This window comes from Trichoderma asperellum, chromosome 5 (genome assembly GCF_020647865.1).
Source record: "Trichoderma asperellum chromosome 5, complete sequence".
NCBI classification, from domain to species: Eukaryota; Fungi; Ascomycota; class Sordariomycetes; order Hypocreales; family Hypocreaceae; genus Trichoderma; species Trichoderma asperellum.
The window spans coordinates 4,040,487-4,064,280 of record NC_089419.1 but is presented as its reverse complement, the minus strand read 5'-3'; the positions used below and the strand labels follow the sequence as shown (position 1 = coordinate 4,064,280).

Here is a 23,794-nt window from a genome sequence, read left to right as displayed (position 1 = left end):
TATGCTAAAGAATAAACCTTTAAGTATAATAAAGAATAGATAAAGCAATAAACTAATCCCCTGCTGCTATAAATTAATAACTGCATTATAAATATAGTATATAATATAGCTAATATTTTAAAATATAACTTTATTTTAAAAATACCCTGGTTATATAAATATAAACTTAATATAAAATAAAGAATAAGCTAAATTTATTAATGTAATAATAAAAGTACTTTAAATAGAACTAATGTAAAAATATTAAAAGAGGAACTAGGTTGCTAGAAGCCTAAGGTTTTCCTTAGCCCTTTAGATATTTTTCTTTAGCATTATTAAAAAAGGGAGAAAATAAAATAAGTTTATATGCAAAAGTATATTGCTATTTTATGCTAAAAACTAATAAAACTTAATAAAAAACTACATAAGTTAAAAATAAAAGAACTTACTCTAAAAGAATAATTAACACTAATCTTAAAATAATATTAAAAATATTAAAAACTCTTTAATAACTAATTAAAAAAAGGGTTATTACTATATTTAAAATAGGATTATAAGATAGTATTAAAAAAAAAGAATTACTAAAATTTTATAAAATATATAACCTAAGTAAAGGAGAATTAAAAATACTTAAAAAATAAATTAAAATATAATTATAAAAAGAATATATTTATATATTAAAATCATTAGTTAAATACTCTATTATTTTTATTTTAAAAAAGAATAATAAACTTTAATTAATTATTAACTACTATAAGCTAAATTAAATTACTATTAAAAATAAAACCCCTTTATTATTAATCTTATAAATTAAAAATAGATTATATAGGAAAAAGTAGTTTATAACTCTTGACTTTATAGAAGTCTATAAGCTTATATAAATAAAAGAAAAAGATAAATAAAAGACAGCGTTTGCTATAAGATATAGGTTATATAAATATATAGTTATACTATAAGGGCTTATTAATATACCTATATCCTTTTAAAAGAGAATAAACTATATATTAAGACTATACTTAAATAACTTTACAATAGCTTACATTAATAATATTTTTATTTTTTTAAAGACCCTTAAAGAATATAAAAAATACATTTATTTTATACTATAAAAACTTAAAGAAGTAAAACTCTTTATTAATCCTAAGAAATGTATTTTTTATTTTTAATAAGTAGAATTTCTTAAATATATTATTACCCTAAAAGAAATCTATATAGATCTTAAGAAAGTTACTGCAATTAAAAAATAGCTAATGCCTATAATACTTAAAGAAATACAAGTATTTTTTAAATTTACTAACTATTATTAAAAATTTATTAAAGATTTTATATAAAAAGCTATTCCACTAATAAATATAATAAAAAAAGGTATTTCTTTTAAATAAGGGGAAGAATAATAAAAAGCCCTTAAAGAACTTAAAATAGCAATAACATTAAAACCTATTTTTACTATATTTAATCTAAAAAAACCCATTATAATTAAAACCAATGCATTAGTGTTTATAATAGGAGGAGTATTAAGTTAACCTAGAGAAGACAGTAAGCTATAACCTATTGTATTTTTTTTATATAAACTCCATAGACTAATAATATAATACGCTATATATAATAAAGAAATATTAGCTATTATTAAAGTACTTAAAGAATAAAGATATTACTGCTATAAAAGCAAGCATAAGGTTATAATTCTTATAGACTATAAAAACCTTACTTACTTTACCACCACCTAAGAACTATTAAGTTAATAAGTTAAATACTTTAAATTCCTTTTATAATTTAACTTTAAACTTATTTATTATAAAGGATTAAAAAATAAATAAGCTAATGTATTAAGTAAAAGAGTTAATTATAAGCAAGAAATACTTAAGTATATAGCATAAGTACTATAATTTAATGATAATAGAAATATTAAATAAGTATAAATTTATATAATATTTAAAGTTTTAGAAAGCAACCCTATGCTTAAAAAAATTAAAGAATTTATTAAAAACTGGAAAAATAAATAGTATTTAAAAAATGTTATTATAGACTTAGGATACCTTAAATAATATAAAAAAATTTAAGTATTTAAAGAACTATAAAGAAAAGTAGTTAAATATATTTATAAATATCTGCTATATAAATATAAAGGTATAATAAAAATATATAATTAAGTTTTAATATACTATAATATTAAAAAACTTAAAGAATATATAAAGTATATTATATTATATTATAATATATGCTAATAAATAAAAGACAGAAGATATAAACCTTATGGAAAACTATAACTATTATTTATTGTAGAATGACCTTAAGAATTAATTACTTTTAACTATATTATTAATTTACCCTTATTAAAAGAACTATTTATAGATATATAATATAATAGTATTTTTATAATAGTCTATTAACTTATAAAGCAAGCCTACTTTTTACTATATAAAAAATTACACTTATTAAAAGACCTTGCTTATACCTATATAAGAATAATTGCTGCTAACCATAGACTACCTAAAGAAATTATTTTAAATTAAGGATAAACATTTACTTTTAAATTTTAGTAAAAACTTATGGCTAAACTAAAAATAAACTATAAACTTAATACTGTATATTACCCTTAGATAGATAGATAAACTAAATGCATAAATTAAGTTATTAAAGCTTATTTATAAGCTTATATTAATTTTATATAAGATAATTAGGTTAAAAAACTACCAGTAGCTTAATTATATTACAATAGTATATTATTAGAATCTATAAAAATAACACCTTTTTATATAAATTATAGATTCATGCCTAAAGCATTTAAACTATTATAAGATAGACTTAACTTAAAAAAAGCATAACTATAAGTTAAATTAATAATTAATTTATATAAAGAAATATATATATAACTTAAGTTTATTAATAAGTGTATAAAAAAATATATAGATAAAAATAGAATTGCAGGATTAATTTTCTAGAAGGGAGATATAGTCTACCTATTGTAATATTTATAAGGCTATAAACTATTAAACATTAAGATAAACAGGCCAAGTAATAAACTTAATATTAGAAAAATAAAACCTTATAAAATTTTAGAATAAATTAAAGAAGTTAATTATAAGCTAGCCTTGCTAGATATAATAAAAATATAAAATCCAGTTTTTTATGTATTATAACTTAAAAAAGCATAGATTAATAAAGAAATTAAAAGACTTATCCTAAATGAAATTATTATAAAAGATTAAGAAGAAGAATATAAGATTAAAAACATTATTACTATATGCTAAAACCCTAAAACCCAGAATATTAAATATCTTATTAAATAAAAAGGATACTTAGAATTTAAAAATTTATAAAAACTTGTTAAATATTTTAATTTTTAGGCGCTAATAAAGAAATTCCTTTAGATACTGGGCCTAAATTAGCAAATACTGTATTTTAATTAATTATATTAACACTGCCATTAAGCTATACATCCACTACTGCCTTTAATTTAGTATGCTTTAAGTTATTTAATTTATCTAAAGACTAAGCCCTATAATAAAGCATCTGCTTACTTTATATATTAATTTATTAATACTGCTTCTAAAGATATAATAATTATATAAAACTTTTATTTATTTGCTAAAATAATAATATTAACTATTATTAATATTTTATTAATTTCTATTACTGCTTAAGAAGTTTATGTTTAGCCTGATGCTTAGTAGTATTTAGATGCTTTTTTTTAGCTGCTAAATATTATATTAAGAAATAAATTAGTAAAATACTTATTTATTAAAAGCCAAGAGAAAAATACTTACTAGCGGCTAAAGAAATGCTATTTCTATTATATATTTAACCTTTGTAAATATATTCTAGATACTTATTATACTTTATTGCTATCTTGTAAGGCAAGCCATGGGAATTATAAAAAGAATAAGGCATAATAAGGACTTTAATAGTTTTAATAATTATTATTGCTGCTTTATAATAATTAGTTAAGCTTTTAAGAGTTAAAGAATATTGTTTAAAAACACTATAAGGCATTATAAAGGAAATATAGTTACTTATTACTTAAGAAAGAAAGAACAGGACCTTATGTAGTCTTAGGCCTTAAGGATAAGACTAATGGAAGGGGGGTATTATATTATAAACCAACTATATAAGATCCCTCTGGTATATACCTTTAGGTAAACCTTAGGCAAGATAATTAATTAGGACAAAGGAAATATATTTTTAGTAAAATATATACCTACTTATAAGATAAGACTGCAACTCTAAGGAAGCATTTTCATTAAATATAATATAACTTATATAAGTAATAACTATAGAATAACTTATTATATAAGACTGTTTATTACGCTTATTAGATATAGCTTAAATAGTTAGTTATTAATATAGCATTTATATAATAACTAAATTAAACCCTTATCTAAAGTTATTAGCTATATAACTAAGACTGCTTATAAAATCCTTTGCATCTCTCTGCCAACATAAACCCAATGTTAAAGGTTTATCCCTTAGGAACTAAATTACCCTATACTAGGTATAGGATTAGAATGTTATAATATAACTTAAGTTTATTTAGTAAAGAATAGTTAAATATATAGATAAATATAGGCTTAAAGGACTAACCCTTTAGGAGGGAGATATAGTTTAGCTACTTTACTATATATAAAGTAATAAATAAGTAAACATTAAGATAAATAAACCAAGTAATAAATTTAATTTTAAGAAACTTAAACCCTATAAAATTTTAAAGAAAATTAAAAAAGTTAATTATAAACTTAAACTCCTAGAACAATAGAAAAAGCAAGAAAAACACATGCATTTAATATTTTATATTTTACTATTAGAAAAAGTATAAATTAATAAAAATATTAAAGAAATTATTTAAGATAAAATTATTATTAAAGGAAAAGAAAAAGAATATAAGGTAAAAGATATTAATGCTATAAAAACAGAAGAAAATAGTAAATAATGCTATTAAGTATAATAGAAAAAGAGAAGTAAAAAAGAAAAAACATAAAAACCTATTAAAAATCTTGCAAATGTAATAGCGCTAGTAGAAAAACTTTATTAAAACCTAGAAATTTTAATAAAGATAGATCCATCTTTAAACTTAAAAACTCCATCTGCTTTAAAGAAGCAGGGCCAGCCTTAGAAAAACTACTTACTAACTGTACTATAGCAGCCCGACGAACGGCCTTTGCTTTTTTATACTTAACGTAATCTAATTCCTTTAAATCTATTATACTTTATTTAACAGCTTTCTTTATTCTTTTATACTACACCTGCTTCTATTTTTAAAGACAAGCTACTTTTGCAGCTGCCTTAGTTAAAATATCCTTAGCCTCCTTTAATTTCTTTTTTAAATAGAAATACTAAGTAAAAATGCAATTAAGTTAATTAAGCATTAAACCTTAAATATTATAATAAGATTTATTTAAATAAATATATTTTAAATAATATAATAAATTTAATAGAGAAATTAAATAAAATTTGCGATTTTTTATAATATAATAAAAATAATATTTATTAAACTTGCCTGCGCTAGATATTATAGCTTTTAATAAAAAATTATATTAATAGGTTCTTTTATAAAGAAATCTTTTAGTAATTTTATTTAATATAATAAAAGTTAGTAAAAACTAGGAAGAAGCACTAGTAAAGAAACTAAAGAATAACTGCATTTACTAAGTAGGGGATGTATTATTTATACCAGGACTATAAGGTCTTAGGGACAAGATTAAAAAAGGGAAGTATTATATTACAACCTAACTCTTATAGTTATAATAATAGGCCTATAGGGTAGGCTAAACTAGATTAATATTAAAACAATAGACTAATTAAAAAAAACTTATTAACTTAATTATTAAGTTAATAAGTTAACTTAATGGAATTTATTAATAAGTCCTATAAGATATTATAATTCTAGCTTATATAATTAAATATATAAGTTTACTTTACTATGCTTATTTAAATAATTTAAATAGCCAGTTATTAACATAAAATTAAAATTAAAGTATACTTCTAAAGCTTACCCACTGGTAATATTATATTATTATCATTACCTATAGATCTCCTAACCTATCCGCTAATATAAACCATAAGACTAGGTTTATCCCTTGGAAATCTTCCAAGCCACTAACTCTTATAGGACCTTAGTAACCAGGTCGTTACAATAATACTAAAGAAAAATATTTAAAGGGCTAAGGAAAACCTTAGGCTTCTAGCAATCTAGTTTCTTTTTTAATATTTTTATATTAATTTTATTTAAAGTATTTCTATTATTATACTAATAGATTTAGCCTATTCTTTATTTTATATTAAGTTTATATTTATATAACTAAAGTATTTTTAAAATAAAGTTATATTTTAAAATATTAGCTATATTATATACTATATTTATAATATAGTTATTAATTTATAGCAATAGAAAATTAATTTATTATTTTATTTATTTTTTATTATACTTAAAGGTTTATCTTTTAGTATAAAAAAGTTAATATAGTTTTTTTTTTTATATATTAATAACTATAGGTATATTATAGTTATAGTAAATATATAGTTACTTCTTAACCTACTGTTTATTAAAACATTAAGTAGATTTTTATTTAATAATATTATTAAAATAATTCTTTTATTACCTTTCTGCAGAGGATTTTAATAGTTTTTTAAATAATACTAGTTTTTAATTTTTTTATTTATATATTATAAATATTTTATTTTATTATAGTTTTTAAATTTTTTTTATTAATAATTTAGCTTTATTTTTTTAATTTCTTTTTATTTATATTAATCTTATAATTTTCTTAATTTATATACTTTATAAGATTAATTAATGTATTTAAAAAGGCTTATTTTATCTAAATATTTAAAAGGTTTTAAAATAACTATCTTAAAAAATTAATATTATTAAGTAGCTTTTTATATAAAGCAATATAAATTATTATAGGGTTTTAATATTATATATTAAAGAATATATATTAAAAAAATATTTTTTTTAGCTTTTTATTTAAAATATTTTATATATTTATAAATAATATAATTAATTTAATTAATTTAATAATATAGTAAATATACTGGGTTAATATAGTTATATTCTTTAATTATTTTTCTATAATTAAGGCCTTAAGTAAGTGCTTAATTAATAATAATAGCTTTAATAATATATTATATTTTTAAGGTTTACTTTTATAAGTTATTTAAGTAAGTATATAATATTATTAAAGTATTTTTTATATCTACACTTGCTTTATCTATAATATTATATTAAAATAAATTAAATATTATAATTTTAAAAATAAAATTTTTATAATATTATATAATATTTTAGGTTTCTTTAAAGTAATATTTATAATTATATTATTTATTATCTTTATTATTTTCTAAGGCAATGCCTTTAATTAAATTTACTAGGTTTATAAAATTAACTTAAGGAATAGATTATTAATTAAAGATTTTATTATTAGTTTTTTTATTTAGTATTTTAAATATATTTAAAAGTTTAAATATAAATTTATAAAAGTTATAGTTATTATTATTTTTAAAAGATCTTAATTGCTTTAATAAATAAATAGTTTTATTGTCTTTATTTATAATATATATTACTTTTAGCTTAAGAATTATAAATTATTCTTTTTTTAAAGATTTATAGTTTTTAGCTATATAGTTTAGCTTCCTGTAATTATAATATTTAAATTCTTTTTTTTTCTTTTATATTATATTAAAGTCTATAGGTCTAGCTATATTATTATTATTTATTTATAATTAAGGTTTTGCAAATAGCAGTTATTACAGTTATAGTTTTCTTTTTAAATTACTGCTTATTTTTTATTATACTTATAAATAATATTAGTAAATCTACAGTATTTATAAATTAATTTTATATTAAAATCTAAATCTTTATTATTAAATAGCTTATAAAAGGTTAAAGTATTAATTTTAACTTTTTTTTAAGATTTTGCCTTTTTTAGCTTCTTTAAGTAATATCCTAATCTATCTTTATTACTTCTATATATAAAACATATATTATTATAACAGGCAGTCTAGCTAAGGCTATTGTAAGGTAGTTTAATAATAGTATTTATATAGGCTTTATTAGTTTTATTATTTTATTTAAAGCTTTTTTTATTTCTCTTTTATTTTTTCTTAAAGTAATAGTATACTTCCTTATAGCCTAGCTTACTATAAAAATAGTATTTTCCTTTAAACTTAATTACTTTAATAATATTAAAGTTTATTTATTTTAGTTAGGTTTTATTATTTTTTATAATATATTCTTTTTTTTTTTTACTTTAATTTATATAATATTAAGATTTTTATTAAAAGGTTAATTAATAGCTATATTTCTTTAGTTTATATTTTTAGCTTCTTTTAAAGTTATAATTATTAATATTAATAGCCTTTTAAATATATTTAATAAATTTAATTTTACTTTAATTTTCTTTAAATAATTTATTTTTAACTTTAGACTTAATATTATTATAATAGATTTCTTTTTTTATTTCTTTAGTTTAATTAACTTTAGTAAGCAAGCATAAAAAGGTAATAGTATACTTAAATAAGGCTCCTTTTTATTATAAAAACCTAAGGTCTTTTTTTACTTTTTATTTTTTATTTATAATTCTAAAGGATTTTTTTAATTAATTTTTAAAGGTTTTATAATTACTAAAGATCTTGCTTATTTATATTTTTATTTTAGTAGGTTTTTCCTTTATAGTATTATAGTTTATTAAAATAAGCCTAAACTATTTAACAGCAATTTCTATAAGGCAGTTAGCTATAAAGAAAACTTAATCCTTATTATCTCCTAAATTAGTTAAAAAGTAACTAAAATAAATATTTAATTTAATAAAAAATTTATTTATCTTTAAAGTATTTTTATTAAAGTTATTAAATTATTTAAGCCTAAGGATTTTTTTTTTTTCCTTTTTTTTATTTTTTAATTAATCCTTTAGCTTTTTAATTTATAAAAAAAGTAAATTAATTACTATTTACTTTAAAGTAAGTAGTAGATATTATTTTTAAGTTTCTTTATATATAGAAATAGTTTTTTACTAACTATTGCCTGTTATATTTCTATTATTGCCTATAGGTCTAGTAATTATTTAAATAAAAGTTATTAATATATAATAAACTATATATTAATTAGTTAATATAGAATAAATTCCTAAAAGATAAACTTAAAATAAATTCTTTAGGTTTATATTAGCAGATAAGTTAAAAAACCTATAGGCAATAATATTATAATAATAATTACTAGTAAAGATTAAAAAAGCTTTTTAATCTATAGGTATAGAATTATATTAATAACTAGCTATTTAAGTTATTTAAAGGGAGTGTAAAAAGTAAACTTATATATTTAATTAGCTAGATGTCCTTAATGTATTTAATAGTTAAGTTTATTAAGTTATATTTAGTATACTTAATAATAGATTTTATTAAGTGGTTTATAATTAGTTAATAGATTAAGGTTAATTTATTTATGCCTACCCAGTAGGCTTATTATTGCAACCTTAAGTATTGGGTTGTAATATATATTTTAGCTTATTAAATTATTTAAATAATATAATAATATTTATATAATTAATAAATTAGTTTTATATTAATCTAGTTCTGCCTACCCTGTAGGCTTATTGTTATAACTATAAAAGCTAGGTTACAATAAGCTTTAGTAAAATAAATATTTTTAATAATAAAAAAGTTATAATATTAATATAATTTTAACTAGCTTTACTTTAAGTTAATAGTTTTTATTTAAAATTTAAAATTAATTAATAAAAATAATTATTTTAAATTTAAAATTAATTAATAAAAATAATTATTTTAAATTATATTATTTAAATTTATATAGTTTGTATATATTACTATTTTATTAATAATTAATATATTATTCTAGTTAAATAACTAATAAATAAACAAACAAAAGTATTTTATTATAGTATAGTTTTTTTTTATAATATACTATCTTTAAAAATTTTTAATATATAACTAATAGTATTTTTAATAAAATTAATTATTACTTTTAAAAAAATAAAATTAAATTTAAAATTAAATTAATTTTAAATAAAAGATTATAATTAAAATATTTTTTATTGTTAGTATTAAAAAAAAGTTAGTAATTACTTTATAAAAGTATTTATTTAATAAATAGTTTTAACTTAACTTATATTTTAATTTATACTTGAAGATTTATATATAAATTAATATAAAAAATTGAAAATAAAAAGCCCTAACTTATTTACTTTACTTTTACTATAGATTCTTGAAGCAGGTGTTTTTATTACTTTATTAGTAGTACCTAGGACTTTTGCATTAAGCCGATCTGGCGCAATGTGTATTACTATGCCTTTTGCAAAGAAGGGCGTTAACACTACCGACGGGGACCATATATACAATAACGAAATAGGTCCACAGTCGCTCGGTTTCGAGACCGAGGCATGGTACTCAACGCAAGAGCTTTCCTTCCTAAGAGATTAAATTGCCGCATTAGCAAGCAAAACTCTGCATAACAAGTGACAGCGAGGATTAACTTGCAGCGCAAGCGCAGTGTGGTTGGCGCAGAATAAAAATCGGCAACACACAAGCGAGGACTCGAGGTGGCTTCATTACCATGACGTTGTTGCCAATGGCTTCAAAAACTAAAAGAATCATTCATGACGCGCAGAATCACAAGGCAAATGCATAGAAAAGAGCGCGACGAGGGATAGAACAATGAGCATTCCTCAACGATGAAAAGCAAAAGGAAATATTTAGTACTCAGGTTCACCGTCGTCTGCTGACTTGCGCGGAACACAGCAAGTAACTCCGCGCCTTTCCAACTCCTCGTTATATGCCCGAGTTTTGGCTCTATCCTCTTCTGTAAACTTCCTGGGAATATTCTCCGCATCGGGGTGGAACATATCCCAACGGGATATGTTGCGGCCGTCGGCGGTGAGCAATCTCTCGGGCATCGGTAGACCATCGTAATATTCTCTGATCTGCGTTGGATTGAGGCCAACTGCATCAAGAATATTCCGTTCGTTGTCAAAAGTGCGAAGCACACCATCGTAGCCCAATGAACTTATGCCATGTCCGTCTGGATCCTTCTTCATCGATCTTTTTATGTCGCGCAGAGACATGTTGTCGCCCACAGGCTGTCGGTCTGCGACGGCTTGGGGTATGATCGGGCCCTACATTTGGATGATTGAATAGTTAGCATACTAACAAATGAGAGAGTTCGAGGAGTACTTGCTGGCAGTTTGTCAGCCATATCGCCAGCGAGTTGATGCAAGTAATAACAGCGCGGACTCGTGGAGATTTTAAGGAAGAATCACGCTTTTCAAATGCAGCGCATGGTATATCCTCTCCTAATATATATGCCCAGGAAAAGGCAACGCAGCAGGATGAAGACATATAAGATATAAGGCGTGAGAAGTGGGGTGTGACGACCAACAAGCAAGGTCGATTGCTTGGGGCCAGGCATGCGCACCCATTTGGATTACATAAGACACCAGGATGACTCAACAAGAAGAGAGCTGTGCCAAGACCAAGGAGAGCTGTGCAGTACAACTCATAAAGATGACAGCACTTGATGAAGGATGAAGGAGTATTTGATTCAGATAGTTCCCTTGACCAGACAGTCTTTAACTTCATACTTCAGCGATCAATCTAAGTATTATTCTCACCCATCACTTAAACTGGTCACTCCATTAACAAGAGTGGTATCTCTTCTAAGAGATACGGTAACCCCAGAGAGAGAACGACATTCAACAGTTGTAATATTGCTTGAGCTTTACCTTCTTCGCAGAACAGTAACCCTGAAGCCCTGTTTTCTAGTTGACCCCAGGGGCAGGATCATAACATTATCCCACCAAAGTAACTGTCAAAGACAACCATGAATCACAGCCACCACTCTAACCAACATGTAGTTACTTTGACAGGGATTGTTGCACTATTTTGTGCGAGATGTAGCCACTCTGACCAACATGCAGTTACCTTATCGTCTCCCATAAAGTGAATAATACTGGTTGTAACGGAATTAGGAATATGCCAACTCTCCCACGGAGGTGGGTGCGCAGGCGATATCAGGGCCTTTGTAACAGCACAGCATCTTTTGGCTGCTGACAACCCCAATTGAAGCCGGATTATGGCTGTTTATTGTTGAAGAATACCGATAATGAGGTCGATATATCGTTCCTGGTGCCTTCATGAGGCCATAGCAGGCTGTAATCTCCTCGCAATCTAGGGCCCGTTTCCCTTGGGACCCAGTGAGAATTAATCCCTCAAAGCACTTTGTCTTGGAACAAAAGTCCCGACACAACAGTGGAAGGCCTAGAAAGACAGCAAGGTATTAAAATCAGAACAGATGGCAAGGTCAGAACGGGACTACGAATTGATCAATATAAATAGAGCAACATTCTCCCACCTGCAGAACGACAAGATGAGCAGAGCCTTTAAACCAATCCTTAATGCCCACACTTTCTTCGTTATCCTGCTAAAGATATTGTATCGCCCAACATGCAAGCCAACCTCTTTGGGATCCTCGCTATCACTGCCGCGTTTTCGACGGTGCAGTCCGCCCCAGTAGAGACTGCTGAGGGGCAGCTCACCCAGGGGCAGGTTAACGGAACTCAGACTAATGAGGCTTACATTAACGAGGCTCATGTCAATGAGGCTGATGTCGACGATGTAGTACGTGCTCTGCTTGAGCCTTTTTTTTTTTTTTTAAAAAAAAAAAAAAAACTCATATAATACCTTCCATCGCTTCTCCGAAGACTAACACCAAAGATCCGTCTTCTCAGGTCCCGCAGAGGATCTGCGTTAGGGAGGAAGCTCCTTATATCAGCACAAGAGAGAGGGAGGGAGATATTTTCGCGCGGTCTTGCAGGGATTATTCCTGCTACACAGACTCTTAGTGTATCCGATATAGATGTCTTGAATGCAATCTTTACTTTACACCGTGTGGCGATTTATACACGCGATGCTATTAGCGTATAGCCGAAGGATTTATTACTATAGAGGAGGAGAAGCATAGACATAGGTATAGTAAAATATGCGGGATAAACTTGAATCTATAAAATAATTTTGCCAGAGCTGGAAACTGCTGTTCGTGCATTCTTCGGATGTTACCTTGGCTTTTGTGAGTTACATCAATGAAAATAGCCGACCTAGATACCCCAGCCAGGTAATATAAGCTTAAGGCATATTGTGCATTACTATATTGGGGCTTGCTCGCTCCAGAGAGGATCTTATTAACACATTGCCGCGCTGACCTGCTTGGACTCCTCTCCAACCCCTGACTAGCCTGGGCACCTTACTTGCATGTGTTAAGCTTTCCGCGCTACATGCTAAGCCTTGTGCTACATCTAACGCACGCACCATGAGCGCGCCCATCGTCTCGAACGTAACAAAGTCAAACGCGCACGATGAGGTCTGTAGCATCCTTAAAAGCTATATATACAGCTCCAGTAAGAATAAGTGATAGGTTATTATTCTTACAAATTATCGGGATGCCGAAAGGCGACTAGGCCATAGGAAAGTATACAGCGAAAAATTTAAGTTGTTTTACAGAGACACTCGAGGCCTGTAAAATGCTGTAAGACAGAGGTATTCAACGCTAAAATCACTAGCGCACTCGAGGCGGCGAACTCACAGTAAGGTTCCTCAAAACACAGCCTACGCCCACTGCCGCACATTACTTCCTAGACAACCAGGCTGTAGTGTCTGGCTTTCTCAGAGCCCCCCCAGACCGGCCACAGGACAAGTTCCTGGCGTTCAGAGACCTAGCGAAAAGGGCTGCCAAACCTTAATGTAATGGGTCCCCGGACACAAGGACTTTGAGGGAACGAAGCAGCTGACGCCCTTGCAAAGGAGGACACCGAGCTGCCTGCGCGCCCAGCTAAGCCAACCTTCGCTCACCTACTACGCAATAACAGGGTGGCGTGACAACACACCAACGAGCTACCGCTACTGGAAGCTCCCCTGGCTGAATAAGCCCAGCGAACTCCAGCTCCCCCCACCAACCTTGGCACCGACTGCTGGAGCAATTCCAGAGAATTTATAACTTGTAATTGCATAAAAAAGGTCTCTCAATCAAACTCTTGATCCTTCTTTCGAGAACATCCACGAATAGCCAAGACTAGTGTGCTGGCGACATATTTGCACAATGGAGGGACAGCAGATGTACTGCAGTGTATTTACACATGCATCCCGTACCTTAATTGCACATCCAAAATTTCCCACCACCACTGTGGTTGTTAACTGAGTACTAAGATATGATGATGCCCCTTTCACAACTGCGTAATGGATGGCCACCTAAGGTCTGCTAATTGAGCCGGGATGCAAGATAAGAGTTTTGAGATCTTCCATGAAGATGTCATATATACCAACTTATGCACCCGAATAAACATCCGTCCATTTATGATATTAATGGAACAAAGATCGACGGCGGTAATACAAAACTATAAGGCTTTACCTATCTGGCCGTTGCTTGAAACTATTCTTAATGGCGATGCAATATTAGATTTATGATGCGTCATCAGATTCGTCATCTGAGAATACCAGAGCACTAAACTACAGGAGCTACTCTGTCTTCCTCGAATCTGTAATGCTGGCGGGTACCACGCCCTGATTGCCTCGCAAAAATACGAAGTTTACTAAAGGCGTTTCCACTATTTGCTAGAATCAGCATAGCGGCTACCAAAGGGTATGTAGCTAGTGGGATATTTTATATTTATTAGCTTAGCGTAACCGAGCTCTCTCGTATACATTTGATCTTTTCTACACAAAACTTCTCCGTTTCTCGTTTCTCAAGTTAAGAGCCGATTGGCTGATCTCTCATGCCTAGAGTTCACTCCTCTTTGACACTGACCTGCCTAATCGTCAGACGAGTTGTTGAATACCGACATGGTCCATGACGAATCCCTCACCGCTCCAGATCTACAGGAACCTCGTACCCGTAGACGGCACCAGAAAAGTCGGGCGGGATGCGGGATCTGCAAGAGGAGAAAAATTAAAGTAAGATCCTACCGTAGATGAGACTTTCACCGTGCATCTCTTTCAATCCATTCAATCAAAGAATCAATATTCCAAATAAGAATCTCGCTAAATCTAGACACCGAAACAATCAGTGTGATGAGAGAAAGCCCTGTTGCGCCAACTGTGCAAGGCATGGTGTCGAGTGTGACTTTCCGAGGCCGACAGCAACTTTCCCTCAGAGCACCAACGCTGCGCCAGGGTCGCCGCTGAACCAGACCCAGGAACCGGCCGCTAATAGCGTTGTGATCCCAGACGACCTCGCCGGAGGGACCTCCTGCCAGATTCCTGTTCTCGAAGCAATCCACCTGGAGCTTTTACACAACTTCACTACGCTGACCAGCCAGACTCTCTCCGGAGACCCGGTGCTCAAGAACCTCTGGCGCATCAACGTTCCCAAGGTTGGATTCAGCCATGATTTCGTGATGCGCAGCATTTTCGCCCTCTCGGCGTTGCATATGTCGCTCTTCGCGAGCGAGAAGAGGGAGTTCTACCTGAACATTGCTCGGTCCGAGCACGGCGCTGCGCTCCGCGAGATCTCTTCTGTACTCTCGCATGTCACGGCCGAGAACTGCTCCGCCATCTACATCACCGCAACTTTGACCTTCATCTACGCATGGGCTTGCCCCCGCCAGCCCGGCGACTTCTTCCTCGTTAGTAACTCCGGCGTGGCTGAGTGGGTTTTTCTCATGCAAGGGGTGCGAAGCATATCCGAAACTTGGCGGACGGAACTACGGCAGGGGCCGTTCAGCCCCATGTTCCGGCTCGGCCACAGTCGTATGGAGTATGGAAGCGGAAATTACCGTACGTCAGCAGCGTGGCTTTCGAGCGTCGAACACACACAGCTAATGTACCTGCGGCGGACTGTCATACAAGCCACCTCAGACACCCTGGCCGCCACCATCTACCAGGAAAGTATTGAAAATCTTGAGACGTGCTTTTGTTCTGTCCTTGGCGCCTCGAGTAACTCGTCACCAGGGCAGAGCGGCAACCCAATGTCGCCACACGACGTGATAGGTGGGGGAGCTCTACCCGTGGCACCCGTGGTTTTGACATCGACTATCTATGCCTGGCTGTACAGAATGGATCATGGCTTCATCGAGCTCCTGGTGCGGCGAGACTCGTTGGCACTGGTCATATTTGCTCATTTCTGCGTTTTGATCAAGTTTCTTAGCGGCTGTTGGTGGATGTACGGGTGGTCGACGCATCTTTTGCAGGAGATCTGGGATCTTTTGGACGAGGAGCACAGGTTGTGGATCCGCTGGCCAATAGAGGAGATAGGGTGGAGGCCAAGAGTTTGATCCATCATCTCCTACTTCCAATATCTTTATCTACTCTTACCCTACATATGTCTATAGCACGACACTTTTGTAGGTAAAGATATAATGCATATATATATTCATATTTTCCTTTACAACCATATATCTGCTCTTTTCTAAATCATGCATTCTTGACAGGCCCATGATCGAGTAGTAATCTATATTTCGAACATGCTTGAAAAGCGTTAGTAGCAGTGATTTGTCGGAGCTTTGGCTAGATTCTCAACCCAAAAATTACCGTAGATTCCAGCTTTAAAGCTTATATTTCTCTATAGCAGTGAGATATAGATATCGCACGCGGATACAATGCTCTATTCGAATCATAGCACCAAAACAAAACCTCAAAAAATATTCGACCGGCCATCCATCCCGCTTTTGCCCTCCCTTTCCTCTTGACTTCACTCCAAAGGTCACGGATAGGTCTCTGTGTAACTATAGCTAACACTATCTGACAAGGGGATGCTTCCTTTACTCTCTGACACCATGATGCGTCCTGGATGGCAGATAATGAAAAGGCCAGACGTAATGAACATGAGCGTGGCATCAAAAATATATATGTAAGTCTCGCTCGACTGCAGAGGACCAGAAAATCCGCCAGAAAACTCGGCGACACGAAACACAGATCGTACCATGATGAGGATGCTGGCAGCATACAAAACGAAGAGGAAACGCTGCCATGGAACAGCAATAGTGAGTGAAGTCGGGGTGGGGGCGCGAATGATACGCCAGTGGAAGACGCAGGCAACGACCATGAAAAAGCCGAAGAAGATGACTTGGAATATGAGACCACCTGTGATGATATTCTCGCCCAAGTCTATGGAAGACTTCGTTTTGGCGTTGGCGAGCATGCCGCCTCCTGCACGTGCATCATGTTCAGTCCTCTATGTTTTCCCTAATGGGCGGCAGCACTCCGCTGCTTTTGATGCGGTCACATACCTGCAGATTGAATGAAGAAAGAGGATACATCACCAAAAAGGAAGACCTTTGTCAGCCACGTCGTCCGGATGAGTGAGTACATGTCAGCATGCAGGAGACGAATTAGGCGGCCCAGCGTCATATAGATGGACGCTGCAAGCAGTGTCGGTCCAAGAAGCAACGTTAGACTTTGAAGGACATACGGGCCCGTTCTCCAATTCGGTGACTCTCCTGCAGATATATTCCTTCCCAAGTAGCCGACAGCTTCAACTACAAACACAGTCAGCCGTGCCGAGAATATAGGGCTCCTGGGAATCCTAAAGGAAGACAAACATATTAATCCAGTGATAAAGGGGAGGAAGTACCACACTCTGTACCGAGATAGCTTGTATAGGTGTGCGAGAGCAGATATAATGAAAAGGGCGACAAAGGCGCTTGCAGCTCCCTTGTTGGGATAGTAGTGATACAAAGAAAAACCTCCAGCAGAGCTGGAGTCACTCGATGCTGATGATGACATGAGATTCGTTCGTCAGTAACCCTTTCGAGGATATAAGTAACGCGATTTAACAAGGGCTCAAATTGCAATCGTCTTCCTTGCCGGGAAATACAACGGAGAAATAAAACCTAATGAGTGAATATAGATATGATGGGAATCTAGCTTGACAAAAAGACAAACATAAAAGAGTGAGATATTTTTCCATTGACTTATAATCTCTTGTGAATTTCTTGCAACCTAGTAGTCTTTTTAAAGAAATATTGGACTGTTCGGAGCTGTGCCCCAACATCCCAACCCCTTTCTCTGCGATTGATTACTGGCTATAAGCGCATAGCATAGTAACATGCAAAGAGGATCGTTTTACCAGGTCCCATATGCGAGATCCGAGCCAATATGTCCCAGATATGGTATTACGAGGAGGCCCACGTCATGCGTATGGTTCCAGGTCTGTCTGAGCTCGGGTTGATAGTGGCGCAGCATCGGATTCATAAGGGCGGGATACGAGCTCGGATTGCTTAGATGAGTCTCGTATTTAGTCAGCCCCTCGATTTTCGCTGGTGACAAGAATGCTCAACAGTTATAAGTGTGGTAATGCTAATGTCAAAACAACTCAAGTTATTGACCTATATTGTGTTCGCATTCATTCACTTGGTTGCAACTTTATATTGCAAATAGGCAGGGTAGTCGTATTAAATAATCCGATTCCTTTTAATCTAGACATTAAGAGAGGCGATAAGTAGAGATATTATATAGGCAAACACATACACTCCCTGCGCAGCATAATGTTGCTGCGAGGCAATCTATTAAAGGCAGCTTAAAGACTGGGTAGCAGATATACCAATATTATCAGCAAATAAAGTGCACTCCTAATCACTTGATTCATCTATATCACCAGGAGGAAATGGTGTTTCAAAAAGAGAAGGTAAAAACGAGTCTCAGCAATTGCGCAAAAATATCCTTGGTGTTAATCGAGGTAGATGTATTAAACGTGGCAAGATACCCGAGCATCAGAGGAAAAGATGAGAAATACAAAAGATGAGAAATACAAAAGATGACAGATTTAATGCTATTGGTTTCGATCATTCTTTGTGGAAATGGATTGTATGTCCATCAATGTTGAGCTGCGTAGGAACAATGTATCTCTCATATGTTATTTCTAACGAACTCGCCAACTTCCCCAAGGCATAACTTCTCAGTCAAATATGCCTCGATCGAATATGCCTCGCTCTCATGTATAACAAATAAACTGAACTTTCAACGACCTTAAACTACTGTTTTAACTACTCGGTGATCCAGAGTGTTAATAAAGCCATGCGATTAATATAGCGTTACCGTTTGAGGCCCTATATAGAGGCCTAGCTGTCACAGGTTATTACAGCAGGTTTCTACATGGTTTCTATCCCTACAAAGTCCAAAAGAGATTACTTAATTATTCATATTTCTAACATCGTCTACCAATTGTGAATAGTCCGTAATCTGTAACCTATTGTGCTGTTCTGAACGGTAGCTTTATAGAATACCCAAGAAATGCTTTTAACCACAAGAAAAAGATATCTCAGGCAAGTATCTAAGTCTTTGCAAAACGTATCTCCTCTCGAGTTGGTGTCATCTCGAAATCGGCGGGTTGAGATTTGCCCAATTGGCTAGGATACTTCCAGGTAAAGCTGAGCATAGTTAAAAACATGAGCATGCCATCCATAACATATACAGTCCACTCGTGAGTGAGCAGATAGCCATCCTGACCCATAGAGTACTGGATGGCACGAAAAGTGTTTCGCATCATGATTAAACCGGAAGTGGAGTAGAGCATTACCAGAATACCCTGCCAGGGGATATGGTAGACACTCTCGCCGTTGCCGTGCTTGCGATAACGGAGGTGAAACAGCAAGGTATTCAAGCAAAAGACAGCAAACGCCACAAGCTGGAAGACAAGACCGCCAACAATGATATTCTGGCCGGTCTGTGCCTTGCTATCGGAGCCTCCTTCCACTAGTATACCCGCACCACCGCCTTGAATCATGAAACTGAGAACATCAGCTGTGACGAAGATGCGTGTGAGCCACCGGGGTGACATCAGGGAGTATTGTGAGCCAGAAACAGTAATAATAACGCGGCTGAGAGTCATATATAGGGACGCAGCGAAGAGGATAGGCGCGAGAAGTAGGAAGATAGATTGTAAAATGTAGGGAATGAGCTCTCCCGTTGCATCATATGCTATGATGCGTCCGATATAACCGATGATTTCGACTGCAGAGGCCTGTGTAAGAACTTGTAGTATTTGGGGTGTAATATGAAGGCTGACTCACAAACGCCGCCTATGATAAAAGGGATACAGAACCACAAACGATGTCTGAACATCAAATAGGTTTGGTGAGTCGTGGTTATTACAAAGAGGATAGTAAAGACAATGGCTGCTGGTCGGTTGGGTATGTAATGCCACAATGGATAGCCATTATGTGTTTCAAGAGTCGGCATTTTAACTTTAAAGGATTCTTAAATAAAGGTTTCTCAAAAATCTGAATAGAGATAATAAAGTAGGAGTAAATAATTGAAAAGCTAGGCCATGCATGCATTTGTTGTGCGCACTTTATTTATAGCTTTACTGTAAAACTATAGTCAAATAAGATCAACAATAACAAATAGTTGTTTAAAAAGAGAAACTGTGGTGCAATATGATATTTATAACTGCCTACAGAAAGACGAATTCCAAGGCGCAGCCTCGCTAAAATTTGCCAGCTGAGGCTGAACCTTTAACCGTAGCGTCCAGCTCGCCAAGTCTAGCCAGATACCCGAGATCTAGATTCCTAAAGCGAGAATCCGAGGGCTTTCATGGTCCGCATACAAAATACGAGTTTGCCTGTCAATTACGCATATCAAATACGAACTAGCTCTACATAGCACACATCCTTATCATGCGAAAAAAGGTATCTTGTACATGGTTCCGTCAATTCTCTTGACGGAGCAACATATACTATGTATGACCCTACATGGCAGAGGCATACCAGCAACGTCAAACAACTTGCGTTCCTGTAACTACCTATTTATTTTTTGGATGGTCTTTGATGTGTTTTTATTTTTATTTTTTATTTATTATTATTATTATTATTTTTTTTTTTTTTTTTTTTTTTTTTTTTTTTTTTTTTTTTTTGATTGGATACTAGCTCATTAGTAGTACATACAGCAGGAAATACATGTGTGTCGCAGCAATTTCGGCCCCTCATGGCGTATCTAGGGCTGCGGGGCAGCTCGTACATCATCTTACTTCGCCTACCTAGGTTTTATACCAATCCACTTTCAATCCGAGGCAGTCTCGTATAGTTGGTATTTCAGCCAGGTACTATACCTTGTCCTCGCATAGCCTCGGAATATAGAACCATTCGACCAATTGAATGTAAAGACAATTCATTTTTCCAGGGATTCTCAAATAAAGCCGAAGAGACCTTAGTCCGTTAATCTCAGGTAAAAAAAAATCCATTTCAGCCATGCATTTAATTCAAGCCTCCTAGGATAATGTAGTATTGTATTATTTAAAAGCCGCTGATCTATTGCGCCATAGCCTGGATTACCAGCATTATGCAATACTTGTATGCGACAGGAGCCTAGGTAATCTGGCTAGGGGTGTGGACTTGACTCCTGTTTGAAGGAGGGGGTCATACAAACTGAACGTTCACTTCGTCGGCATACGAGCGATGGGAATAACAAAGTTAGTCTCTACACGATGTAGAAATTCGAAATGACTTTCAGCAATGAATTATAGCTAGCTGATAATTACTTGAGCAGTTATTTGCATGTGCGCGGTTGTTCCGCTCTACAAATGCCATAGATAGACATACATCCGCACGCTATAAGAATTTGAGCGAAGTTAAATAGATATAACACCTCTGTGATGTGGAAACATTGACAACGAAGCTGAACCAAAAAAGATAGACATCCAAACAAGCATGTTGTTTTAGCAGCAATGGCCTCGTCCTACCTCTACTTTTGTACTCGAGAGTGATTTCCTTCTACTATTCGCTTAAGTGAAGGATTCCAGAAGAGGCCGCAATAACTCTCGCTAATTTCCAGATAGCACTCCACCACTTCATCGCCGGGGACCCCTTTCCACTCACTGGGATTCGAGCGCACCCGTGTTGATACATCAACACCGTACAGCATGGATACACCTTGACAAGATAATTTATCAATATTGTTGTCATACATGTAATAGCAGCCTGAGAGTGATCCATTTGCTAGCTCATATGTTGGCGTATAAGAAGGATTACCTACCGTAGATGTCTTTGTTGTTAGCGGCTCCAGTGTTCAGATCGTGGATACATTGGCAAATCATCGAATCCCACTATATTATCTAGCACCGAACTACTTGTTGTTTACGGACCCGATCCTGTGTTGATTGGTGGCTTGTAAGAGATGATGTGCCTAGTAATTATGTTTCTAATAACGGAACTCCTTCTTCGTTTAGTTCCTCCAATTCTTATTGGGAGACACATATAATCTAAGTACTAGTGAAAAATTGTCCAGTAATAGCTCCTTGATACTCTTCAAGTCTCAATGATTACTCTCGCTGAACAAGATATTGCCCTATAGGAGTTTGTCGCGTACTGTATAGATGGAAGGAGCGCTTGAATGACGCTGTTGTCCCCGTGGTATCTCTCTAAGTAAGTGCGAATAGCCGGAAGCTCATATTCGGCTCGAATCCTAATCCACCATCTGCTTTCGCTGGCTCTAGTGTACCACAGGCAGAGCAATAGAAGCGCCACCGGGTTTTTCATTTCCAAGAGGACCACGAACCTATTATTCATAAAGCTCCATACCTTCATGGCACTGTCCAGCGAGACCCTGCCCTTTGGTGCCTCTAAAAGCTGAGAGAGACCATGCGCAACTGTGAAGAAAGGGTTGTTCTCTCGCGTCGATGACTCGTCAAGCCCGCACAGTTGTACCAATTCGACTGACACGCCATTGATGCCTCGTGTTGGCACTGGCTGATGCAGTTTTGCAAATGATTCAGAAATCACGCGGTACACACTCTCTGGCCGCAGTGGGTTTACTAAATGCCACAGTTTCATCTTACCAGCCCCCAGGCGGAGCCAGTCAAGATCGGAGGAGTCGGATGCCCCAAAGAGGCCATGCCTCATCGGGAGAAGACGCAGTAAGGGCAGAAAACGTCAGAATGGCAACAGCGCCAGCAGCAGCCCAGAGGGGGTCCTTGTGTTCCTCTCTAATTGGTTGGCTTAGCCGCTTGCTGAATAAGGTCGTGAATTGAGATGCGTGATAAGATTCTCGTAATGAGCGACGATGTGTTGGCGTCATCTCAAAATAGCGCTCATGAACAGCTGCCACAGCCAATGTTCCATGCATTAGGAACGGACACTGGAGAGCATGTGTGAGTGAGGCAAGACTCGCGCGGGGTGCATGTCAAGAGGGGATGGGGTTTCTTCTCGACTTGCACTCACAGTGAAACAGACTTGAAGCATGTGAGTCTCCCATATGTGTATCACCCCAGAGCCACCGATGGAGTGAATAACTCGATATCGGAAGCGGTTGAAAAGCATTTGGTCCTTTAGATCCAGTGTAAAATAGGTTGGTCCATCGCCGACCCATATAGCGTTGCTGACAGTGGATTGCGGCCGCGGTATATTAAATAGGCCAACTATTCCTTCCTTCGTTTGTTTCTGGTGGACGGGTTGAAGATCGGGAACGTTGAAGCCGAAGTTGCAATAGACCCCATATGTCCGACATTTCGAGCAGTATGGCCTTGTCTCGTCACACTATTAAATAAATATTCACTAAAAAAAGTCTTCCTAGTAGCGAACTGTTACGAATAGGCATGGATTAGCTTACCTTTAATTTTCTCAGTTTGCAGTTTCGACAGCCGAATCGCGACGGCTTGCGTTTTGACTTGCACTTTTGGCCTGCTGGCGAGATTTGATGGTCCATGAAATACTCACAAATGACAAAGAAAGTCGAGCTGGTCGAGCTAGTGTAGTAAATGTAGGAATCGTGTTTGTCGGGACTCGGCGTGTAGTTAAAGCGAGCAACGCTGCAAGAGATTACCTCTCTCCAGTAAGTTTGGGTATTTCAATCTCTAACGTCTTTATCAGTCGTCGCGTGATCGGCATTT

The 23,794-nt window shown here is 33.4% G+C and overlaps 6 protein-coding genes across 7 annotated transcripts; 2 read left to right on the top strand and 4 right to left on the bottom strand.

The window, feature by feature from the left end:
* Positions 1–10,161: 10,161 nt before the first annotated feature.
* On the bottom strand, positions 10,162–11,335 carry TrAFT101_009461 (uncharacterized protein). The gene is made up of 3 exons (XM_024910436.2): positions 11,165–11,335; positions 10,468–11,102; positions 10,162–10,398 (listed from the first exon to the last, which is right to left on the bottom strand). The coding sequence occupies exons 1-2, from the start codon at positions 11,180–11,182 to the stop codon at positions 10,683–10,685; spliced, it is 438 nt and encodes a 145-aa protein (XP_024754523.1). The 5' UTR covers positions 11,183–11,335; the 3' UTR covers positions 10,162–10,398; positions 10,468–10,682.
* Positions 11,336–12,240: 905 nt separating this feature from the next.
* TrAFT101_009460 (uncharacterized protein) lies at positions 12,241–13,047 on the top strand. 2 transcript variants are annotated; one of them, XM_024909181.2, is made up of 2 exons: positions 12,241–12,603; positions 12,714–13,047. In XM_024909181.2, exons 1-2 carry the CDS (start codon positions 12,430–12,432, stop codon positions 12,825–12,827), a joined length of 288 nt encoding a protein of 95 aa, XP_024754522.1. In that variant the 5' UTR covers positions 12,241–12,429; the 3' UTR covers positions 12,828–13,047. The 2 variants fall into 2 exon arrangements, with proteins under 2 accessions (XP_024754522.1, XP_065984777.1); XM_066128657.1 differs by having other exon boundaries at positions 12,700–13,047.
* A 1,648-nt stretch (positions 13,048–14,695) lies between these two features.
* On the top strand, positions 14,696–16,355 carry TrAFT101_009459 (uncharacterized protein). The gene is made up of 2 exons (XM_066128656.1): positions 14,696–14,928; positions 15,042–16,355. The coding sequence occupies exons 1-2, from the start codon at positions 14,818–14,820 to the stop codon at positions 16,245–16,247; spliced, it is 1,317 nt and encodes a 438-aa protein (XP_065984776.1). The 5' UTR covers positions 14,696–14,817; the 3' UTR covers positions 16,248–16,355.
* A 320-nt stretch (positions 16,356–16,675) lies between these two features.
* Positions 16,676–17,697, bottom strand: TrAFT101_009458 (uncharacterized protein; the record flags this gene model as incomplete). The annotated part of the gene is made up of 3 exons (XM_024901560.1): positions 16,676–17,121; positions 17,202–17,450; positions 17,514–17,697. 3 exons carry the CDS (start codon positions 17,695–17,697, stop codon positions 16,676–16,678), a joined length of 879 nt encoding a protein of 292 aa, XP_024754520.1.
* A 1,546-nt stretch (positions 17,698–19,243) lies between these two features.
* TrAFT101_009457 (uncharacterized protein) lies at positions 19,244–20,151 on the bottom strand (the record flags this gene model as incomplete). The annotated part of the gene is made up of 2 exons (XM_024901558.1): positions 19,244–19,923; positions 19,983–20,151. The coding sequence occupies 2 exons, from the start codon at positions 20,149–20,151 to the stop codon at positions 19,244–19,246; spliced, it is 849 nt and encodes a 282-aa protein (XP_024754519.1).
* A 1,842-nt stretch (positions 20,152–21,993) lies between these two features.
* TrAFT101_009456 (uncharacterized protein) lies at positions 21,994–23,767 on the bottom strand. Its single transcript, XM_066128655.1, has 3 exons — positions 23,515–23,767; positions 23,127–23,441; positions 21,994–23,043 (listed from the first exon to the last, which is right to left on the bottom strand). Exons 1-3 carry the CDS (start codon positions 23,608–23,610, stop codon positions 22,765–22,767), a joined length of 690 nt encoding a protein of 229 aa, XP_065984775.1. The 5' UTR covers positions 23,611–23,767; the 3' UTR covers positions 21,994–22,764.
* Positions 23,768–23,794: the final 27 nt, after the last annotated feature.